We start from the raw sequence: 17869 nt of genomic DNA, 5'->3' as shown, positions 1-17869 counted from the left end.
CTCCCGCCGCGTGAACGCCGCACACGTCACGCGGCGCGCGCCACTCCCGCCCGCGGGGGGGGGCCGCCCGCACCGCCTTGCCCCCCCCCCCCGCGGCCCGCCCCGCTCCCCCCCCCCGCCGCGCCGCGGTGAGCGCGGGATGAGACCGCACCGCGAGAGGGGGCTGCGGGGGGCAGCGGGGCGCGGGGAGCCGTGCGGCTTCCCCCCCCGCCCCCCCCGCCCCCCCCCGCGGTGGGAATGGTACGGGCGGGCTCGGGAACCCACTGACGCAGATATCCTTATATGGGATACATCCTGTGCGGGGGGGCGGGACTGACGGGAAGCGCTCCAGGGCTGCAGCCAAGTGCGGCGGGACGGGACGGGACGGGGCGGGACGGGGCGGGCGGGGAGGGGAGGGGAGGGCAGGGGCGGGACGGGGGGCGCGGGACGGGGCCGCCCCCTGCGCCCACGGGTGCCGCGGGGGCACCCCACGCACCCCCCCCCGGGGCTGCCCCCGGCGGTCTGCGGCTGCCCCCGGTGCTGCCGGGGGGGCTCTGCCCCGTGCCGGGCTCCGGGCGCTCGCCCCGCGGGGCAGGGGCAGGGGCAGGGGCAGGGCCCCCCCGGGCGGCGCGGGGCGAGGCTCGCCCTCCGCCCCAGCGCCGGGTTTGTTTTGGTGCCGGCCGCGGCGGGGCCCCGGGCCGCCCACCCGCGGCGGGGCCGTGGGGCGGCCCCGGCTCGGGTCAGGCGGAGCCGGGAGAGCCTGCCCGCGGCCTCGCCTGGCGCGGGAGCCAAGAGATCGCGGCTATAGATAGTAACAGGGGAGCCGCAGCAGCGCCCGGCCGTGTTTACGGCAACAAAACAGAGCCCGCGGCGCGGTCTCCAGGCGGGAGCGTCACCCAGCCGGGCCGGGATCCCGCTGGCAGCCTCCGCCGCTGCCTGAGCTCACGGGCTAAATGCAGCGCCTGGTGCCGCCGCCGGGCGAGCGGCTGCCGTTCTTCGAGATCTGGGCCGCGGGGGCGGCGGGACCGGGCCAGCCGCTGGTTTTGAGCCGCCCGGCGCGGCGCGGGGGACGGCCGAGGGCTGCCGCAGCGAGCGGCCCCGCCGTCCCCGGGCAGGGACCCGCGGGGGGACCCGCGGCCTCTCGCCCGCCCGGCGGCCGCCCGCCCTCCAGGGCTAGCATCAGACCCCCCGGACCCCCGGGGCTCCTCGCCCCGGCCAGCGCTCGCCCCGGGCCGGCTCCCAAAGCCGCAGCAGGCCGTGCCCCCCCGTAGTCCCCGGGGGCCAGCTCAGGTTGGCAAACTGGTGCCCGGCACGGTGAGGGCCCCCAGCGCACTGAAATCCCTCGCGTTTTCCAAGCACGCTGCTAAAACTCCCTGCTCAGCCCTCTGCCTGCCCGCAAAGCGCTCCTCCGGCCCAACTGCACCCCCAAGGGAAGCTTCTGGAAAGCAAAATGGGGGGCCCCGCTTCGCGGCCGGCCCCAAATATTTTGGCGGTGTCCATGCAAACTGCCGTTGCCATCCCGGCCGGTGACCGAGGGCGCTCTGTTTGCACCAAACGGAAAGCGCCCGGGCGCTGCACGCTTCGAGCACGTGCCGGCGGAGGCAAGGAAACAGAGAAACCAAAAACACATGACGTGGGCTTGTTGTTTGCTCCGAACGCGGGGCGCGCGGCGCTACCGCAGCGGGTGTGAGAAGGGGAGGAAGCGAGTGGCCCCGCAGGGACCGAACACGGGCAGGGCACGAGCCCTCCTGCCTGGGGGACGGGGTTGTCCTCGCTGCCACGCCGTGGCATGGCCACAGCTCTGCCCAGGCGCCACAGCAGTGCTGGCAGGGCAAGGAGGGCACGTGCCTAACGGGGATCTTGCCCTGGGGAGCCCCCCAGCTGCCCGGCCCCCCGCTCACCCCCTGGAAAGCTGCTCCCAGGTTGACAGCGAGTGCCCCCACCTACTTTCACACCCCGAGCCGAGCCGAGCCGGTAAACTGAGCCTGGGCTTAGAAAGCCACAGCAGAGAAGCGCCCGAGGCGTGTGGGACGGTGCAACCCGCACAGCCAAAACCAGCTTCTGGGGCAGGAGCCAGCTGTGCCTAAATTTGGCTGCTCACCAGGGGAAAGTTCATGCCAGCAGCGCGGCGTGACGGCTCCGGCCCACCCGCCGCGTTTCGCTTTCCGTGCACGCACCGGGCGCCTGCCTCCTGCGAACGTGGGGCTGCCGGGGTGGGGTGGGGACCCGGCGGTGGGGCTGGCACAGGGGGACGCTGCTGCTGGGGGCACCAGCGCATGCCCACGGATGCACACACACGCACGGCTGCCCGTGTCTCGCGTGCTCCCAGCACAGCGTGGGGCATCCTCGCCATCCACCTGGCCCCTGCAGAGCTGGGCAGAGCAATCAGGATGGAAAAGCAGGGAAGGGGGGCGATAAAGCAGTTTTGGGGCCCTTATCGCATCGCGGGGCTGGGGGCTGAGCCCTCCTCCTTGCATGCCACGGCTTGCCGCCGGCCTGGGAGCTCCCAGCAGGGCAGGGTTCCCACCTTTTCTGGTCCGTAAAGCACAGCGCATCCCCACAGCGAAGCATAAATAGTAATTAACGATCACAGCAGCCGGGCGTGTGACAGGGCTGTCCTAAAGCACAAACGCTGCCAGCAGAGACATCCCGGCACCTCGTGGTCGCGCAGCCGCGCGCCGCCAGCCACGAATTTCGCCCTCCCACCCGCTCCCCTCGCCCTGCCCGGTGCTTTAGTCCACTCCACGCTGGGTAAAACCGCCCCAGCACCACGGCTGCGCCTCGCCGCGCGTGCTGGCTCCGCGGCGCCCGTCGCCGTGCTCCCGACCTTGGGCCCCAGCCTCTGGCGGCCGTGCCGTGCCCCCGGGAAGGGCGTTCACAGCCGGGGACGAGCCGGGCACGAAGTCCTCGTGCCACCCGCGCCGTCCCGCCGGGTGCCTCTTATCTCCGCGCCGTCTGGGCCGCGCCGGGCGCGTCCCGCTGATACCGTCCCAGGGCACCGACCGGCCTCGAGGGGAGAGGGAAACACGTGGGGCCGGGGCGGCACGTCCAGAGCCAGCGGCCGGCGGGCGGCGCGGCTGTTTTCTGCCCAGCAGGCAGGATCCAAGCGAGGCGGGCACGGCCGCGCTGCCCTCTGCGGACCCCCGCAGGGAGCGTCCGGTGACACCCCGCAGCGCCCAGGGCGACCCCGCGCTTTGTGCTTCACACACGGGCGTCGCGGGGAGGCGGCGGTGCCGCGCACGCTGCCCTTCCCGGGGGCCAAGCCCGGGTAATGCCAGCGTCAGCCCACCCCAACCCCACGGCGGGGTGTGCTGGGGCGCGGAACCCGGCGGCACGCGGGGCCTGCGCGGGGCTGAGCCCCCCTGCCCCGGGGGCGGCCCGGGGGGAGCCGAGCCCCAGCCCCCGGCCCCGGGCCCCCCGCGGGGCTCCCCCCTCAGCCCGGGCCCAGCCCGCCGCGGGCAGTGGGCGGGGCCTCCCGCCGCCAGGCCCCGCCCCTCCCCGCCCCTCCCAGCCAATCCCCGCGCTGTTGCTGGGGCCGCGCCGACCGCCTGACGTTGCCCTGGAGACGGCGGGACGTTGAAAACACACAACGCGGGTGACGTCGCTGCGTGGTTTCCGTAGCAACGGGGCGGCGACGTCATCGCCCTCCCCCTCCCTCCCTCCCTCCCTCCTTCTACCACCGCCGGAGCTCTCGCGGGCGACGCAGGCGGCGGCGTCAGCCGCGGCGGGAGGGGCGGGGCGCGGTCGCCGTGGCAACGGCGGGAGGGGCGGGGCGAGGTCGCCGTGGCAACGGGTTGGGTTGTTTGGGAGGAGGCCGGGCCGGGCCGGGCCGGAGGCCGCAGGCGGGGGCCTGAGGGCCGGGGCCGTGCCCCCGGGGGGGGGGGGGGGGGAGTCCCGCTGGAAAAGGCACAGGGGGGCGTTGGGGGCCCGCCCCGGCCCGGTGGGCTGCTGGCAGCGCTGCGGTGGGCGCGGAGCGCCCGTCCCCAGCCCGCTGTATCCAGTGTCACCTCACAAGCACGGCCACCACGCACCAGGGAGAGACCCCACACGTGAACCCCGAACGTTTCATGGCCCCCCACGGGCGGCCCTCCCGTCCCTGCGCACCCCACACAGCCCGGCCCTCCCTCGCCGCCAGCAGGCCTTGCCCCGTCCCGGAGCACGGTGTCGGCCGGTGTTGTCCCGCCACCGGCGGCGAGGCGCCCAGACGCCCCGTGCAGCTCCCTGCGCACCGCGGGCAGCCCCGCTGGCACCACCGCCACCACCACCCCCCGCCTCCTCCCTGCCTCCCGGCGCACCGGGCTGCCCTGCCCGGCCCTGCCCTCGACGGCGGCCTCCTCCCGTGCCACACGCAGCAGCCGAAGCCGTGCAGGTGGAACGCCCGCCCGCGGCCGGCCGCCCACGGGCATTCCCCCGCGCAGCTGGGCCAGGCGGGTGGGGGACGCCGGGCGGCCGGGGGCTCCCCCAGAGCCGAGTGCTGCTGCGGCGGTTGCACAAGCGCCACCGACAGACACGGGAGGAGGGAGCCACATGGCTGCCCGAGCCCCGTCCGCGGCATCGGGCACCCCCGGGTGGGTGACGACTCCCAGCGCCTGCTCCTACCCCTTATCTGCTGAGGCCAGCGAACTGGAAGCCAGCCGCTGGCCCAGCCCTCGCCGGCAGCCAGGCTGCTGTCACCGCTGTTTGCTGTGCATCAGCGCTGTTTGATTTGGCAGGCGGAGGGCAGCGGGTTCAATCCCGGCTGTTTTACGAGGGCTGGTTCCTGTCCCACACCCCTCGTCTGCGAACGCGGCGTACGTTGTTTAGGATACCCTCGCCTCGCCGCCTGGGGCAGGAAAGGGTGGGGCTGAAATTAGTGTTTACTTCTCAGGGGCAAGCCCGTGGTGCCTGCCTTCAGGAAGGCAATCACTGCCGATGAGAAAAGGCGCGCTGCGTGGTCACGGCACCCGTCACCGGCGCTTGGGGACAGCCGGACGCGTGGGAAAGCGAAGGAGGGGGGCAAAGGCAGGATCTGTGCCGGGGTTTGGCCAAACACAATGCAGAGCGTGTCCACGGCCACCTGCTGGGACTTCACAGTCGCTCCTCTCCTCCTTGCTGGTCGCTTGAGGCTAATCCTGCAAGGGCTGGGACCGGTGATCCCAGGCAACAGGGCTGCTGGCACGGATGCTCAGCAGGGAGGTGAGGCCGGGCAGCCCGGTGTCCCCTGCTCATTGCCTTCCGCCTCATCTCCATCCAGCAGCCTGCCCTGCTCTCCGCCGGCAGCCGGTGACCCCGCAGCGGCGGCTGTGTCGCACCCCGCTGACCGCAGGGCCTCACCCGGGGAAGGAGCAGTGGGGCAAAGGACGGAGTTCACCGTGCGGCACTGCTTCAAGCCCAGCCCTGCCCCGCCGCTGGTTCCCAAACCCGCCCTGCCCCGCGGCGTGCGGGCCGGCTGAGCCGTGACGTGGGCCGGGAGGCTCGGGAGGGGCGAAGGGGCGCCCCGCAGCAGCCCAGCCACCGCGGGCGCCTCTGATTCAGCAGCACCGGCAGCAGCGTGGCCAGGCATCACCCTGCTGCCCTCCTGCCCGAGCTGCGCGTTTCCGCTCCTTCTCGTGCACTGGCCTGGGAAATCCGAGGCCTTTTTTTTTTTTTTTTTTTGCCAGGCTGCACGCCAGCTAGGGTGGCTGCCGCTCAGTCTTGCCGTGGGCCGCCAGGGCCCCCTCCCTGCCAGGGAGCCCCCTGCCCTCCTCGCCATGCCCCCGCGCAGAGCTGCTCTCTCACGCTGCCTCAGCAGAAAACCCTTTGCTGCTGTCAGTCAGTGCCCTGCCAGTTTAGCAAGGTGAGACAGCTGAGAGCAAAGTCAAGAAGCAGGCCGGGTGCCGTGCCAAGAGGGCCGGGAAGAGCGAGCCTGCAGCGGCCGGGCTCGGGCCGCCGCCGAGCTGCAGGCTGGGAGGGCCGGTACGCGGCGGTGGTCAGTGGCTCTGGCAGGAGGGCGGCCCTGCACGAGCAGAAAGTGATTATTTTTCTGCCAGATCAGCTCCCAGATCCGGTTCGCCGAGCGGCTACGTTGTGCCGGCACAATGGGGAGGATGTGGGTGAGCGCTGAGGAGCTGGGATCGCTCAGACCGCTTCAGACAGCCCTGGCACCGAAAAAATGTAACCATGGCCACAGAGGGACCCCGCGTTAATAGGGCTGCAGTTACCTGCAGAGCCTTTGTGAGGCCGAGCCTGATTCAATCCCTTACTGAACTGCCTCGCTATGGCCGATTTAATGAGTGCTGGATGTGAGCTAGCAGGAGGCATGGCGGTGCTTTCACCTGCCCTTCCGCCGTGATACCTGCACTCGTTTGCACTTTCAGGCAGAGCTGAGAGGGAGGATGACTGCCTGCTTTCCCATCACGATTTATCCCAAATGTGTCATGTTTTCACTCCCAGAAGCGTTTTAGTTTCTTCTTAGTGCCTCTCTTGGCTGCCCACTGTGGGTCCTGGCAGTTTGGTGGCCTCTGCCGCCCTGCCCGGCGTGCCCGGCGTGCCCGGTGAGCTGTACCCACAGCAGCCTCACCCGGGGCACGCGCTGCCCGGCCAGCACCGTGGGCGTTACGGAGCCACCAAGCCCTCTGCCTGCTGCTCTCAGGCTGAATCCAGCCGCATCATCTTCCAGCCCCAGCCCCGTCCCGCGGGCTGGGGTACACTCATTCTCCCTGCACTGCTTTATCTCTCCCTTCCCGGCAAGCAGGATCCCTCCGGAGTGAGCCACCCGCTGCTATCGTGACTGTTGCGAAACAGTTTAACTTCCTACCGGCGCGGCAGTCCCTGCCTGCCAGCCTGCGCCGGGTGCTCACGCCTCCAGCGCTCACATCCCTTCTTCCTCCTCAGTGACGTGCGCACATGCACGCTCCTGCACGCACGCCCCTGCCCTCCCCTGTTGCGCCTGGTGGTTTCCCAGGGGCGAGACCCTGCCCGGGGGAGCGCGTGGCCCGGGGGAAGCGACGGCGAGGCTGTCAGCACGGACGGGGGATGCACGGGGTGGGCATGGGTCCCGCCGCCACGGAGGCAGCTCTGCCACCGGCACCTCCACGTGCAGGCGGCGGCGATAAGGGCGCTACAGGCCCCTCGTCCGGTGGCCGACCCGCCCCAGCGTGGCAGGCGCTGTGCCGAACGCAGGGCAGCGACGCCCAGCCAGGAGGCCGTGGAGAGGCTGGCGGCAGGGGCACAGAGGCTGAGCCGGGGCAGGAGGAGGGTGCAGGTGACCCGGCGGGGCAGGGCAGGGCACGGCGGGTGCTGCGCCAGCCGCGGAGGCTCAGCCGCCTTCCCGGGAGGTGACTCTTTAGGAAGTGGGTGCGTCCCGTGGCGTGGGAGCTGCAGGCGAGCGAGGGGAGCTGCGGGACGGGCTGGGCCACGCTGTGACCCCCCCCAGGTCACTGGGGAGGAGTGAAGCGGCAGCAGGGCCGGGCTCAGAGGAGCGCAGGAGCTTGGCGGGGGGGAGCGGGGCTCCGCTGTTTTCAGGGGGGAATAGGATCGGGGGGGGGGGGGGGCAGAGCTGGAGCTGGGGAAGGGCAGGAATCGCTGCCGATGGGCCGTGTGCCGTTGCATCGTGACACGTCGGAGTTACTTTAGCTTCCAAATCCACATCGCGCTGTTAAATTCGCTGATTGCACAAGAAACAAAAGCAAGAGGCATTCCCTAAAACTCCCTCCGGCGTGTGACCCAGATGTTGGCAGACCTGCCTGTGCCAGAGAGAGGAGGAGGAGGGAGTCCCAGTCACGCCGCCTCCTTCCAAAAATTCCACGACCGGCGAGCCTACGGCCCCCTGCCCTGCCTCCCAGCCGCAGACCAGGCACCGGCGCATTGCTCACAGGGCCGCAGGAGGGGCCAGGCTGAGCTCCCTGCCGATGGGGCGCAGCCTTTTGCGTGGGGCCAGGCATGCGGTCAGGGCCGGGATCACCCCACGGCGCGCGTGACGTGCAGGAGCTGGGCAGCGGGAGAAGCCCCTGGGGCCGCACGCCGGAGGTGCTGCTGCTGCTGCCACCTAACGGAGCCGCTCCCACGCCGGGTGACGGTGTGGGTGCCCCACGGGGCGGGCTGCTGCGTGGGGAGCGCCCGTACCGTGGGCACCGGCACGAGTGAAACCCCAAGCGCACGTCACGCGTGTAAAAGCAGCCAGAACGGAGCACCCCGTCCCCCCCCCGTAGCTGTCCACCCGTGGCTCTCGCTGCCACGCGGGTGCCACACGCGTGGGTGCCACGGGAGCCCGGGGCGAGCACCCGAGCCGGCGTTCGGCGGCGGCGGCTGCGACGGGGAGAGCGGAGCGGCTCCCGAGCAATGCAGGTCACGGCAGGATGCTTTATATAACCCAGAGCCACAGAGAAAACCAAAATAGCTGCCTCCCCGCTGCTCAGTTAGTCTCTTCCATCAAATGCGGATAAAATTAGAGCAGGCGGTGACGCGCGCCTACGTCTGCACAGGGACTCCAGGGAGACGCAGGGAGACGGCTCGGGGCTCTGCTATCAGCGGCACGGGCTGCCGGAGCTTTCAAGTAACGTCCGTGGGCCAGGCCGGCGTGTGGCCGCGGGGGACAGACGTGTGGACGAGGGGGCAGTGGCGGGGGCCTGGCTACCGCAGGCTCCCCAGGGACTGCTCCACGCCTCGCCTCGGCCTTTCGGGGAGGCAGCGCGAGCGCTCGGACGCGGGCCGACCCCGAGCTGGGGGTGCCGGAGCTGGGGTGTTGCTCCGAGGGCTTTCCGTGCTGCGCCATGGGCTGGCAGCCAGAGCTGCTGGCTGTCCCCTGGAGGTGACCCGCGCTGGCCAGCCCCGTGCTGCCTCCGCTGGCTTTGCGGCTCGGAGGAGCCCCGGGCTCTGTAGTACTGGCGGGCGGTGAAAAGCTGACTCAGAAGGCGCTGCCTGGAGGCTCAGACCCCTTGGAGGAAAAAAAAAAAATGAAGAGAAAAAAAAGAGCCAGGACAAAAGCCTAGGCGAGGAGCTGGAAAAGGGGTGCCTACATCTGTGTTTAGACTCCCAGATAAGGTCTGAGTCCGTCACTGATAACACGAGAAACTGCAGTTGCTAAAAGCCTCTGCATACCAGAGACTTTTATTGTTTGGTTTACCGGTCTGGACACAGGGGAGGGAGCCAGGAACGCGGTTTTCTACCGCATGGAGACGCTGCCCTGGTCTGTGACCTTGGGCGCATCTTCTCCTGACGTTCGTATGAAGATGCGGCTGCTTCAGAGTCCCACCCTCTTCTCTGGAGCTAATGCTCTCCGTCCTCATTCCGCTGACAAGGTAAGGACCGGGGAAGGTAAGTGAGTGAGTAACATCTGTTGAACACTCTGAAGGTGATGGCAACAGCCCCGGAGAAAACCTTCCTGTTAATTATTACTTATAGAAAAGCGAACTAAAAATAATTAATTAAATAAACAAAAAAGTCAAAAGGATTAAAATTGCTTCCCTGGTCTGAGAGACGTGCCCACTCACCAAGGTAATTTATGCCCCGTCCCCTGGAGCTCAGCCGTCTTCCCCCTCCGCCTCCACCACACGACTCCGCTGGGTACCTCTGCTCTCGGAGGGGCGGCTCAGATCCCGGCCAGCTCCTCGAGGCAGGAATCACATATATATATAAATACATATATATATATATATATAGCAGCACAGCACGGAGCAAGCCAGGCAGCCACAGCAGCAGCTCCTCACTCGCTCCTCGCCAAAAAATACCCCAGCGCGCACGCAGAGCAATGGAAGCTGTTCGTCCCTCCTGCGAGCTCCTGGGGTTGAGTATCTCAACGGGGACGAGGGGAGGAAGAGCCGGGTGAGAGGAAGGTACCTGCTGCGTGCTGCGGGGTCCCTCCTCGCACGGTCCTGCCCTGTCCTCAGACTGCTGAGGCCTCCTGGAAGTCATTGCCTTTTCTTGGGGACATTCTGTGCTCAGCCGCCATCTGTGCCCGTTATCTTATCTCGCCGATAGCTGGGCTTTCTGAGGAATTACCCTGGAACCCAGAGGTCAAACAAGGCGCTGCACAGCGCTCAGCACGTTGCTGTGCTCTCTTATCTTTTCCTCCTCTGGCCGGTGTAAGACTGAGGGTGTGCTCGTGTGTGGGGGCACACAGGGGTGCGGGAACTGGCGTGCACTGGTTTGGTGTGCTGTGAAGCAGTTCAGAAGGGGTGTGTGGGAGTGAAGGGACTTCACGTGACCGTGTACCGAAGCCCACCTTCTGCGGGTCGGTGCTGAAGTCTGTGTGTCATCCACAGCCCCTTCAGCTGGAGCCATCTCTCGCCCTTGCGAGGCTGAGGCCCCGCGCCCCTCCTCAGCCCCTCCTCAAACCACCCCTCCTCTGCCCCTCCATCCCTGCCGCGCGTTGCTGAAGGGTCGAGAGGCACCAAAGGCAGGCGAGGCAGCCTTGAAACAGCAGCCGGGAGGGTGAAGAGAGGGTCCCACAGCTCGACAGACCGGACGTGGGAAGTATTTGGTGTTTCCAGCAGCGCTCCCGCTGCACTCACACCTCGACCACGCCTCGTCCTGCACACCAGCTCTTCAGGGATGGAAGAAGTGGCACGACTGTTGAATATCAGGGGTATTTGTTAGAGACGAGCAGGGGAGCACGATGATACAGGCTGGGATTCCCCTGGGGTTGCTCAGGAGACTGGTATTTACTGGTGGGCTCTCCGCTGGGATCAGCTGAATGGGGAGCAGGATTAATTTGCAATCCTTCTTACGTCACTTGACGGAAGACTTAATGACTGGGATTTCCCTCCAGTTATCCCGGGGGGATTGGAGTTTATTTTACGAGCTCTCGCCCAGCGTCAGGCAAGGAGCCTTTCTCAGGCTGTTTGAGTCTCCTTAGAAGGTTTTAGGAATAAAAATTCTTTCTCGTGAGCAGTGGCAAGGAGTAGCCTAGTACAAAAGTGGTCTGAAAAGGATACTTACAACAAGAGCATCGTTTTCCTCAAACCCTGAGCACACTGCTCTTTCATAACTGTTCTGTAGCCCAAAATAACCTGTCCTGGCAGCTGATGTTACTTGCACAAAGAGGAAGCAGAGGCCCCCAATGAGGTCAAAGGGAAGAGCACCCTGTCTAGACTGACATCCCTGGGGATTTCAGCCTCGGGCTCCTGGAAACCCCCCAGGTCCAGAATTGCTCCGGTGACTCACAGACACTTGCACAAAGCCGGCACCAAGACAAACTGCAGAGCTGTCCCGCCACCTGACACCTCTCCCGTGCCCTGCCCTCGTGAGAGGGCTTCTGGGGGTCTTCTCACTTACACTGCAGGGCAAAGGAAATTTCCGCTGCTCCTTCCACTTTATGCTGATCAGCTCCTCCTGGACGTGCTGCAGGATGGGTGAGACCCACCCTGCACATCCTATCCATCCCCACCACGTATTTTCCCCTCCCTCCAGCTGGAAGGCCTTTCTAGTGCTGCTCACCACAAGGCCTGGCTGCTAGCACTCTTTCTTCCCCATCAGGTGTTGCGTGCAACCATCAGCCGTACCTTTGACGCCCACCAAGCCTGGGGCACCAGCAGGGCTGGCAGGGCCCACCTGTCTTTGGCGTGATGCTCAGGAGGGACCTTTTGCCTGTGGCCAGCAGTGAAAAAAAAAAAAAAAAGCAAAAAAAAAGCAGTATCCCTGAGGTACCTCTTCCTTGGTTTTGGGGTGCCTCCTGCACCCCCATCCAGCCCGGTGGCCCAGCTTGGCCCTGCAGAAGGAACCCTGCAATGCAGAAGTTGCCCATCTGCACCCGGTGGCTATGGAGGCTGTGGTTTCGGTGAGCCATCCTGCCCTGCAGAAGTGTTGCCTTAGAGGAGTTATTAATATTGCTGCTGCCCACGTGCCATGCTGACTAGCTTCCAAGGATAAGTGCTCTTCTCATGTGCCTGTGGAGAGAGGGGACTTCCCGGGCCTAATTCAACGCTTCCCATCCCTTCTTTCTGACACACCAATCTCGGCCGAGGCTATGAATATGTCCTGCTGATTCAGTGCTCATCCAGCCAACTTCCCCTTTTCACAAGGGGAATTATTTATAATCTAGCACTCAAGCCACCACACAGTGCAGCTGGTGGAAGACATCCAATAAACATCCCATCTAGCTGCCTCCTCTGCTGCCAAACCTCCCTCCCGAGTCCTGGCGACTTGAGTAGCATTCAACCTCTCTGTTGTTGATATATACAAGTCTGTGGGTTTTTTTTAACCCTTTTTTTTTTTAACCCTTCAAATAACCAATAAGGCTGTTCTGAGAAAAAATAATAATAATAATAAAATAAAAAATTGGCAATCTGGAGGAATTCATTAAGAGTTGTCTTCGGTGGAGAACTGGAATTGGCACTGTCCATTGCAAGTTGTTTGTCCCTAGCATGAAGATATCTTTGAAATATGTAGTGTCCCCGTACACAAATCTTCTCTGTTTATCATTACCAGGTAATATGAGGGTAATATCATTCAGAAATAGTGGCTCCATAGCTACAGCTGAGGTTAATTTTGTGTTTCAGATAGGGATTCACGTTCTCTCCTATCTTGGTGTTTCCTCCCCAGCGTTCTTCCACTCACTTGCTGTGTTTAAGGAGGAAATTTCTGAGAACAGGCAGATACAAACGTTACGTAGCTGAGAAGAGTCATTAAAATCAGCACTTGAAGAACTACAGCTTCTAGTAACAAACCTTTTTGACATTTAATCGTCACCATAGTAGAATAATATAAAGACTTCAAGCTTCCTACGCTCCTACACAGTAAAGACTTACTGCCATCGCGTGCAAAACCTACACAAGATTTTTTTTTAAATTCCTAGCTATTTTCACATTACTTCAGAACTGTTCTTTTAAAAACGCTACTCAAGTCACAACTGGTCTTAATTGGGGATCATTTGGGAAGAGCTACTTTTAAACACACTCCTACATGAGCCCTTCCTCATACCTGCTCAGGAATTTCTCTCGGTTGCTGTCTCCCCACACCTTGGGCAGACATCTTCCTTCAGAGCAGTTTCGGCTACGTTCCCTTCGGGAACAAATTGGGGGCTAAGTTTTGTGACAGATAAGCATTCAGGTAGGAAAAGCTCAAACTGACTTAAGGAAATACCTTCACAGACTTTGGAGAAGTAGACCATAAGGCATTTAAGTCAAGAATTCAACGATATTAAAAAAACCTAGCATGGCCAACCACCTCCTATTTAAGGTGCTATTCATTACATGTTTGCTTTATCTCTTTATTTCCCTCATTTGTTTCATGGGTGAAGAGACTGTTAAGACTTGCGCAGAGCAGCAGCGTGCAATATAACTGCTGATTAAACCGTGTTTTCAGCATAAATTCAGTTTCAAGAAAGCTGGGTGGGATTTACCCCACAAGTTTTAGAAGCCTAGTACAGGGTGAGACAACTTCCCTAGACCAATCTCTTTCCTTCCATCTCTTGGAAGGGGGCTGCAGCCCCAGGCCCCGTCAGATGCAGAGGTGTGCATTTGATCAGATGAATCTCAGCTCTAGACTTTTCTGAAAAAGTAACCGGAAAGTCATGCCCCAAAACTTTAAACGTTTTCTTTTATGTTGCCCTGAGACTGCACCGAGTTTCATAACTGGAATAAAAATAATGGCATGACATAACGTTGGAGAGTTTGCCTGTTAAAACATGGCGGTACCCCAAGCCTCTGTTTTTTTCAGACTTGTGGCTTAGGTAACAAACTTGCATGCAATGTTTTGTGGAGATTCTTGAAACTTCAAGCCCTCCCCGAGCAGTAGCACGCTCGTTGCAGAGGTTAGAGGAGGGCAGTGCCAGGCTGGGAGAGAGTGGAAGTTTCCAGGTGGATTTTCCATCGGAGTTCGCAGGACAAGTTAATCCCGACGCAGCCGCCAGCCAGCAGAAACGGCCACCGGGCTCCGCCGGCTGGCAAGCTCCCATGTTACACGCCGCTGAGGTAACTGGAGAAACTGGGCTCTGGAAATGGAAAGAGGAACAGGCTCGCCTTGAACTTCAGAAGGGCAGTAGGTGAAAGTTCCCAGGAAGTGAAGGGGAAGGTTTCCTCAAAAAGCTGGGAAGGAGCCCCGCAGGCCACGCTGCGGCTGCTGCTGAGGGCTGGGAGCAGATGGGAGAAGTGTTCTGAGTCCTCGCTTCCTCAAAGCGGTTCGTGTGTGATTGAATCTGTGCTGTCTTTGATGAAGGATGTTTCATTTCCCTAAATGAACTCGTGTTTGAGATTAAGTCCCAAATATTTGATTTCAGGCAAAACTCGGTGAAATGGAAACAGATGTGTGTAAATATATTGTAACAACAGCTCGTCTCCTCAAACAAAATGCGGTCAGAATTGCCATATATGCTGCCTCTCTTGATGTCTGAAGGTTATTTTGTCCCATGCCTCTTATCAAAATGTGATTTATTTAGCTGTATGACCAGGACACCATATCTGGGGTCTCTAGGACAGATTATACAGGAGGCAGAGCAGAGCAATGCTAATTTACGGCTGTTCAGCTACTGCTTTATTTTTAGTTGATTGAATTATGTCCCACTCTGGCTTGTGACCGTGATGGTAACTGTGATGGCTATATCTTGGCAATGAGTTCACATACGGACCCTTAAAATAAGAGGCCATGTGCTTTCCAGAAGTGGCTGAATAATTCTGCATGGTTAGTAAAACTAGAAAATTGGATTGTAAAACTTATACAGTTTTTACAGAAGTTTCTCAGTAGCTTGCAGTAGGTTGCCAGGTGCAAGGCAGAATGCAAACGGATTAGAGCATAAAAGTAATTCTGGAATAGTTTTTAAGAACGACAAATTGTTTTAACTTTTTATTGTTAAAAACAAGAAAATGCTGAAATGCCAACGCAGCTGACGCAGAAAGAGGGAAAAAAAAGTCTAATTACCACATTCTCACACATTCGTATACATTGTTTCATGGAGACAGACAATTAGTGTTGTTTTCTGCGATTCACCGTGGATAAAAGAAATATTTTGTTACAGCAAAAATTGATTATTGCCAACAGTCTGTGAACTTCTTCTTCAGTTGAGAAAACAATAATGAAATTTGTGGGAATGGCTTTTTTTTTTTTTTTCAGTGACCATTGCTGCCTCAAACTACAGAAATACCAAGTTTTCCAAAGCTTCTTTGTGACTAAAGGGTTGAAAGCTAAACAATTCGTTGCTTTCTTCATTATGTTCCAGACAGCAATGAAACTGTATTAGGGATATTTGAAAATACAAAAAGCATATGAGAACAAAGTGGTTTAAATTTTGACTATGTATAGGCAGATGAAAAGGCAATATTTACTTTGGGGACACACCCATTTGTCTACAGATTAATGGTAGAGAGAAAGGATACCTGCTTTTACCTAATTGCCAAGCTCACACAATGTGTAAGACAGCAAATTACACTAAAATAGGTCATCGTTTCATCTTGAAAGTTGTGTAACAAGTTATCAATCTCTTCTTCTCATCTGTTAAGTGTTTCAGAATTGCAGGAAGTATTTCATCTTGCCAGCCTTGAATATGTGGAAATGTAAAGGCATGTCCCTGCAAGACTGTTATTTCTAAACCTGCAGCTGAAAGGATCTCAAACTGCTTTCCATCTGCTATAAGTTACTTTGCACATGAAACGAAGATTGCCCCATTGCATTTTAAGCACTTTAAAGAGTGAAGAGGTGGGGATTGTAAAGAGACTTTCAGCGGTTCAGTGCTACTTTCTTTCACAACACGCTAAAGCACTAAAGCGTGTATGATAATATTTTATAATTAGAACTGAGTGTGTGTGCTGTGGTTTAAAGCATAATGCATTCATTACATGAGAAATTTAAACAGAAACTCAATGACCCATTTGTTGGTCATAAATGTAACTCTTATCTAAAAATGTACCATGACAAAATGGACACAATTGGAAGGGATCGTATTTAGTTATATATTTGCTCGTCAATAGTTGACCTCACACTTTGATTTTAGAAAATGAGGTTGCCTTTGCATGAATAAGCCATTTTCTCCGATATTTGCCCCAGAAAATAAGGCATTATTGAATGTTTTAAACTTGCTGGAAGACCGGGCACATATCATTGGTATGAGGAATGTTCTGCATGGAGGAATTTGTTGTGTTGTGCATGTTGCATCAGGAATTTTGTGGCAGAACATTACAACATTTCATATCTTCAGATTCTAGTAATCTATGTTTCTTAAAGCTTGTGAAATAGTATCTATTTCTGCTTTAAGTGCTGCAACGGAAAGAATGTTTTCATTGTGCAAATATACTTTGACATACTGCAGAAACAGCTAAGCATTTATTTTATTAAGGTTGAGCTTCAAATTAATTTGATTGTCCAAGTAGGGAAAAGTTTGTGAACTCATTAGAATAAATAAATAAATAAATAAATAGATAGATAAATAAATAAATAAATAAATAAATTGTATTGAAATGTGCAGCAAGTAACCAGAAATCCCATTTCAAACAATAAATTGGAGTTAAAAATAAAGTAATTGACTGAATATTTGAGCACAGTTGACTTTCATTTAAAAGACATGCATTATGATAAGAAAAATTGTGTTTCCCTAAAATAGTGTTTAAATGAAGGACAAGGGTCTAGTGGCGGGAGGTTTTTATTCCTGAGGGTTCTGTTTGTTTCCCTCAAAGAAGAGGTTGCTCTATCACTGTACAGCTGGGCTTAGTTTCCATTCCTTCATGTGGAGGGCTTCATCATATTGCCTCAGTAAATATGAGCATACGGACGTAAAAGAGCAGAGGTATTCTTTAAAATACGGTGGTAAAGGCTTGGCCTATCTCAATCGAGGTGTGAAGTCTGCTGGTTTTCAGGCTCTTAAGACTGAGGTTTGTCGTGATTCCTGATTACTGCTTGTCGCTAAATACACGGTTTGCCTAGAGAGAGGAACAATGACGTTTAGGAAATAGAAGCAACACAATGGTTTATTTTTATTTTTTAAACTCCAGTTAATAGAAATAAAAGAGCTTTTTATTATTATAATTTTCTAGCAACGTTACTATTCATTTCTTTCTTCCCACATTTCCGTATATCTCAACACACCCAAACATTTGCAGACAATCCCAGGAGCTGTGTTAATCACAACCACGCGTTTGGGAAATTTTCCTCCCGCCTTTCCCCCTGCGTCAAGCCAGCTAATACTGGAGAGCACAGCGGAGGCCAAAGGAATACAGAGAGGACGTGACTGAAGGATTGCAGCCAAAAACTCGCCGTTCCTCCAGCGTGCCCTTAGCCGCCTGTTTCTGCCACAACTCGCACGTTTTCCCCCGGGCGCTGCCCCGTGGGAGGCGAGGTGCCAGCGGCCAAGGGGCAGGCAGGGAACGGGGGGAGCCGGGCCTGAGGGGTCGGGGGGAGCGACCACCAAGAGCTGGTACGGCTGCGGTGTGGTTATTGTGGCTATATTATTATTATTATTTACTAAAAAGTAAAATATTTGAAGTATGCGTGACCAAAACATATTAAAAAAAAACCGTAGGTCTGAGCACATGCTGGAGAGGGAGGGGAAAAAATGCCTCTTCAGAAACATCAGAATTTTATTTGTTGTCAAAAACACCCGCATGCCTCTGCCACTATCATATGGTATTCGCACGGCGCTGATGCAAAGGAGCGAGACATCTGACAGAACAGCCCTCTCGGCTGAAGATGACAGGGCGGAATTACTCAGGAATTCAAAAATGTATGTGTAGGTAGGAAACAAGCGCGTCTTCCAGGGCAGGGCTTGGGAGGCTCCCGGCTACGGGGAGAGCTCTGGGAGTCTGTGAGTTTAGGCTGCGTGCACGACTGGTGCGCGCCTTCGTGTTTTAATTTACCGGTAACGCCCCGGGCACGGCCGAGGGGTGACGGGGAGCCCCCGCTGCCCGCGCCCCCCCCCGGCCCCCTCAGGGCAGGCCCCGCCCACCGGCGCCGCGCGGGCCCGCCCCGAACGCCAAGGGCCCGGCGGGCACCCGCACGGCGCCGCGCGCTC

At 58.9% G+C, this 17869-nt stretch overlaps 1 protein-coding gene across 7 annotated transcripts; it reads right to left on the bottom strand.

The window, feature by feature from the left end:
• Positions 1-97: 97 nt before the first annotated feature.
• On the bottom strand, positions 98-17752 carry LOC310900821 (uncharacterized protein). Of its 7 annotated transcripts, none has more exons than XM_083839403.1 (2): positions 9062-17752; positions 98-8872 (listed from the first exon to the last, which is right to left on the bottom strand). In XM_083839403.1, the coding sequence occupies exon 2, from the start codon at positions 4506-4508 to the stop codon at positions 2712-2714; it is 1797 nt and encodes a 598-aa protein (XP_083695529.1). In that variant the 5' UTR covers positions 4509-8872; positions 9062-17752; the 3' UTR covers positions 98-2711. The 7 variants fall into 7 exon arrangements, with proteins under 7 accessions (XP_083695529.1, XP_083695530.1, XP_083695531.1 ...); XM_083839404.1 differs by having other exon boundaries at positions 98-9319; positions 9429-17752; XM_083839405.1 differs by having other exon boundaries at positions 98-9283; positions 9429-17752.
• Between the last annotated feature and the right edge of the window lie 117 nt (positions 17753-17869).

The sequence above is a fragment of the Anser anser genome (assembly GCF_964211835.1).
Source record: "Anser anser genome assembly, chromosome: 5".
NCBI classification, from domain to species: domain Eukaryota; kingdom Metazoa; phylum Chordata; class Aves; order Anseriformes; family Anatidae; genus Anser; species Anser anser.
This window is presented reverse-complemented; position numbering and strand designations above follow the sequence as displayed.